The sequence below is a fragment of the Ursus maritimus genome, unplaced genomic scaffold, assembly GCF_017311325.1.
Source record: "Ursus maritimus isolate PB19 unplaced genomic scaffold, ASM1731132v1 scaffold_28, whole genome shotgun sequence".
Classification (NCBI taxonomy): domain Eukaryota; kingdom Metazoa; phylum Chordata; class Mammalia; order Carnivora; family Ursidae; genus Ursus; species Ursus maritimus.
The window spans coordinates 26,912,743-26,917,712 of NW_024425341.1; the positions used below are offsets into that span (position 1 = coordinate 26,912,743).

At 42.9% G+C, this 4,970-nt stretch overlaps 1 protein-coding gene across 1 annotated transcript; it reads right to left on the bottom strand.

Annotated features, from left to right (window-relative positions):
• Nucleotides 1–643: 643 nt before the first annotated feature.
• On the bottom strand, nt 644–1,650 carry LOC103679354 (olfactory receptor 10C1). The gene has a single exon (XM_008708864.1). It carries the CDS (start codon nt 1,620–1,622, stop codon nt 660–662), a length of 963 nt encoding a protein of 320 aa, XP_008707086.1. The 5' UTR covers nt 1,623–1,650; the 3' UTR covers nt 644–659.
• Nucleotides 1,651–4,970: the final 3,320 nt, after the last annotated feature.

Sequence of the window (4,970 nt, forward strand, 5' to 3'; positions counted from 1 at the left end):
AAATATGATCTTCTTTTTAAAAACATTTTCCCCCTTGGAGACTTTTGATAAAAATTTCCCACTTTTTTCTTTTAATGTTCTGCAACAAATACCTCTGAAATGTATTTGCTTTTTTTGCATATTTAAATATTTTTATAGTACATGCAACTCACAGAATTAATTCTATATTATGTAACAATAATTAAGGTTGAAGTGTTTAAAACATTTTTATGGAAGGAAATAATGTGATCCATGAAGTTATTAGGGAATTGAGAGTCATGTGGGACAGATGTATGTGGGAAAACTTCCCCCAGGGACCAGGGCAGAGTCAGATGAGACCCTCAGGGGCTAGAAAATGCCTAAGAGTACAGAATGAGAATTTGTCAGACTTCTGAGATATAATCTGGCAATCTATACAGCAAGCCTGGACTGACATATTTTGGAAAATCTGTCTAATATTGGACTCACCTATTAAAATTCTTTGGTAGCCAACTTCCTTCCAGAATTTGGCAATCAGAAGTTTGACTGTGAGTATAGAGGTGTCTCCAAAATTACAGCTACTATTATTAAAGAAGGTCCTTACAAAATACGTTGCAGAGAGCATAGTTTTTGTTTCTTTCTTTGCTCTTGGGTTGTGTGTGCATCTTTTCAAAGAGCAAATTCGCATGGTCCTCCAGGATCTACCCACGAGTCAAAACTTTTTTCTTACCCAGGGTTCTCCGTAGAGCAGCCTTGACCTCCTTGTTCCGTAAACTGTAGATGATGGGATTGAGCATGGATGTCACCACTGTGTAGAACAGAGCTAGGAGTTTATCTATTCCCGGTGAATGGCTGGCCTTGGGTCTCAAGTAGGTGACAGACCCGGAGCCATAGAAGAGTGTCACTACAAGCAGGTGGGAAGAACAGGTAGAAAGAGCTTTACGACGGCCTTCAGGTGAGGGCATGATCAGCACGGCAGCTAAGATTCTGCCATAGGAAGCAATGATTAGTAAAAATGGGCTGGAAATGCAAAGAATGGCCACGACAAAGACTGCAGCCTCATTATGGGATGTATCACCGCAGGCAAGAGCCAGGATAGGGGGAAGGTCACAGAAGAAGTGGTCTATTTCACAGGGACCACAGAAGTTCAAGGAGAAAATATAGTTGGTCTGGCCCAAGCCTACTATGCAACCCACTCCCCAGGAAATGACTGCCAACTGGGCACACACCCCACGGCTCATTCGTGTTGCATAGTGGAGTGGGGAGCATATGGCCATGTAGCGGTCAAAAGCCATGGCTGCCAAAAGACAGCACTCACTGATAGCAAATAATGTGAAGAAGAACATCTGCGTAGCGCATCCCTCCCGGGAGATGCCCCGGGCTTCACTCACAAGGCTCTGCAGCATCTTGGGTATGACCGAGCAGGTGTAGCCAATCTCCAAGAGAGACAGGTTGGCCAGGAAGAAGTACATGGGCGTGTGGAGGACTGGGTTGGTCCAGATGGCAAGGGCTATGAGGGCATTGCCCGTGAGGGATGCTGAAAACATGAGTAGGATGAGGGTGAATAAAAGGGAACACTGTTCAGTGACCTCAGAGAACTTGGCGAAGGCAAAATGCTTGACAGATGGGCTGTTGTCCTGCCACAGGGAGCAGCTGAGGTTCATGACCTGGGGAAGAGGACAGCAAGGAAAGTGTCATTCCGCTATAAAGGCAAATCTTTATATTACTTTTAATGAGCTCTAGTAAGTCAGAGAGATACATTTCTTACCTGAAATTCTAAAATTCAAAAAGTTTGGAAATCACACCCCTCCTCATGCCTTTACAAACCAAATCCTGTTCTGTGTTCACAATGCCAGTTGATCCGTTCAAAAATACACCTAGTCACCAAGCATAAAATTGAAAAAAAATTAACCTCAGCTCAATTCTGTCTTCATTTGTTCCATTAATCAGCGTCAGATATTGCCAAAGGTCCTCTCACACCTGTCCTTTTCTTTCTGTTTCTGTTGTCACTGAATTCTTCACACATTCAATCAGCAAGTGTTTATCAAACACGGAGTATTCTGCACTTACTGCTGCAGGTCCGGAGATTTAACAACGAAAAAAACCCCCACCATTTCTCCCCAAATGGAACTTATTTAATGAAAGGAAGCAGAAATTATATGGGTATTCAATGGATAAAGAATTGCTGTAAAGCAGAAGAATTGCTGTAAAGCATGAAAGCCAAGGTGTGCTCTGGGGACTGGGTGTTGGAAGGGGGCTTGGGGCATGGAGCAGCAGGAGCCCAGGTGTGAGAACCCCAACACCCACTCACACCACGTCTACACTGTAACCTGAGTTTACTGCTCAAGGTGACAAACTTCTTTACCTTTAATACTTCTCATCTGCCAGCCTTTCCCCATCACAAGGTTTTTGCCAAATGGAAATTACCACTGCCTTCATGTTAAAATTCAAATGTCTTCATGTAATTCTTGAAAATCCATAGATTGGCTAACTGATGATTGATAGAAACTTTGAGCTTACCCCTTAAGCAAAGGACCCCATGTTACGGTATATCGAACTACACACACGAGGAGCTTTCAGTGTGTGCCTTGCTTGCAGGGATTTCCTTCTTTGTGCTCATTTTCTGTCAGGCGCTTGACATCTGCCTCCCCGACTGTCCACCCAGTGAACTGCTTAGTGCTTTCAGTTTAGAAGATGGCGCCTTCTCCTCTCTGGAAACTTCTTCCCCACTCCTGCTCTGCCTCGCCCCCGTACTATGCGTGGGCATGCCCCTCCATGCGTTCCCACCCCTTGGTAACCTCCATCAGAGCACTCACACCACTCCAAGGACAATCAATTGCTCATTTCTTCCCAAGCATATAGCCCAGACACAGACACGGAGAGCAGAACTGTATCTCTCTACATTTGTTTACCATTATATCCACCACACTTACCAGGGAATAACTTCTCCCGTAATGAGGAAAAGCTGAATGCTAAGCTTTACTCTGGCTGCCCAAACATCTGCCCACGGGTGCCGAGTCTATTTTCTGAAGTTAATTATGATAAAGCTCGTCTCCCTCAAATGTCCCAAATGTGACAGTTATTTGTCTCTCAATTTTTTTTAAAAGATTTTATTTATTTATTCGACAGAGATAGAGACAGCCAGCGAGAGAGGGAACACAAGCAGGGGGAGTGGGAGAGGAAGAAGCAGGCTCATAGCGGAGGAGCCTGATGTGGGGCTCGATCCCACAACGCCGGGATCACGCCCTGAGCTGAAGGCAGACGCTTAACCGCTGTGCCACCCAGGCGCCCCTGTCTCTCAATTTAATACCTATCAATTCCTGACAAAACATTCCTTGTTCTTTTTGTGGGTGTACTGCCATTTGGCTTGTTCTTTTGAAATGTCATCAAGCAAGATTCTAAACAATGTTTGCCATGAAAAGGGCAGAAGAAGGAGGAGGTTGTACGTCATTTCTCTGGGCTCTATCTGTTCATTAGCATAACTGGAGACCATGTTTAGAACACATCACTGTTTATTCCACAATAACATTTGACGCCAGTATATATAACACAAAGTATGCTTTTGGAGGTTCCAAGTTACTATGAGTAGACAAATACATTAAGTGCATTCACAAAAACATAGGCACAAAAATGTACATTTTTGCATATACACATTCATCTGTACACCCACACAGAAACATACACATTCAAATCTGTACTGAGTAGCATAGGGGTGAAGAGTATTTTGGAGATATTCTACCTGGGTTCGAATCCTAATACAGCCATCCAATACTGGGTCAAAGTTAACATTTACTTAAACTTTCTGTTTCTTCAATGTTCCCAATTATTAAAGGAGGTGATAGTGGTATGTCCCTAGTGGGGTTGCTATGAGGATTAAGTGAGTTAATTCCCATAAAACTACTTGGAAAAGTGGTTCAGTACTAAGTATTGGCCATAGTTGTGCCTGTTTCCATGTGTATGTCACCATAGATTTACCTTCATATACTCCTTCTGGTGCAATTTTTTATCCCAATCCCTAATCATCTTCATCCCCTTTTCATGTTTTGCTATGCACCTGCCATGATGGAGAGAAGAACAGCAGGAAATACATACACAGATCCATACACACATAAAAATGTCACCCAAGCGCTGTGTCCTGGGGAAAAAAACTTGCTATGGATCATTTTATTCTATTGTTTTCAAAAGTGCCTAAGGTTAAGGAGGGGAGAAAGCAGACCAATTCAAAACTGGGAAATATGAAATAACAACTCTGCATGACAGGGAGTCCCAATGCATGTGACTATTGGAAAATTTGCTCACACATCAGGTAGTCTATTATAACGTATTTCTACGTATATTAATGCATTTGTAAGCATTCTCCTTGCATTGTAATTAATTTTAATATGTATAGTTCCCATGAAGTAATGCATATCCATTAAGGCTGAAGCAAAGAAAACAGACCATGGCAGTGCCTGGGTGGCACAGTGGTTAAGCGTCTGCCTTCGGCTCAGGGCGTGATCCAGGCGTTCTGGGATCGAGCCCCACATCAGGCTCCTCTGCTGTGAGCCTGCTTCTTCCTCTCCCACTCCCCCTGCTTGTGTTCCCTTTCTCGCTGGCTGTCTCTCTCTGTCAAATAAATAAATAAAATCTTAAAAAAAAAAAAAAAAAAGAAAACAGACCATGGTTATTTTTCTTTCTTTCTTTTTTTTTTTTTGACCCACAAGATTTTCTTAGACATCCTGAGTCTTCAATAGTCAGATTCTCTTCTCCCTCCCTGTCACTTGGCTTAATACTGAAACAAGTAAAATCTGATTTTTTAAAATTATACTTCCTATTGCTTTCAGGAGTTACTCTCCACTGACCTTAGACTGGGGACCTGAGGTCCATATAGTACAAACCAGCTTTATGTACCTACCAAGAGCATTTTGTTTTAATCACTGCTATGAAAAGAGTGAGGTACTCGAAGTGGGTGCCAGGAATCTGCAGAAAGAGCATCGAGCCAGTAGAACCACTGGGTTTGAACATTGCTTCTG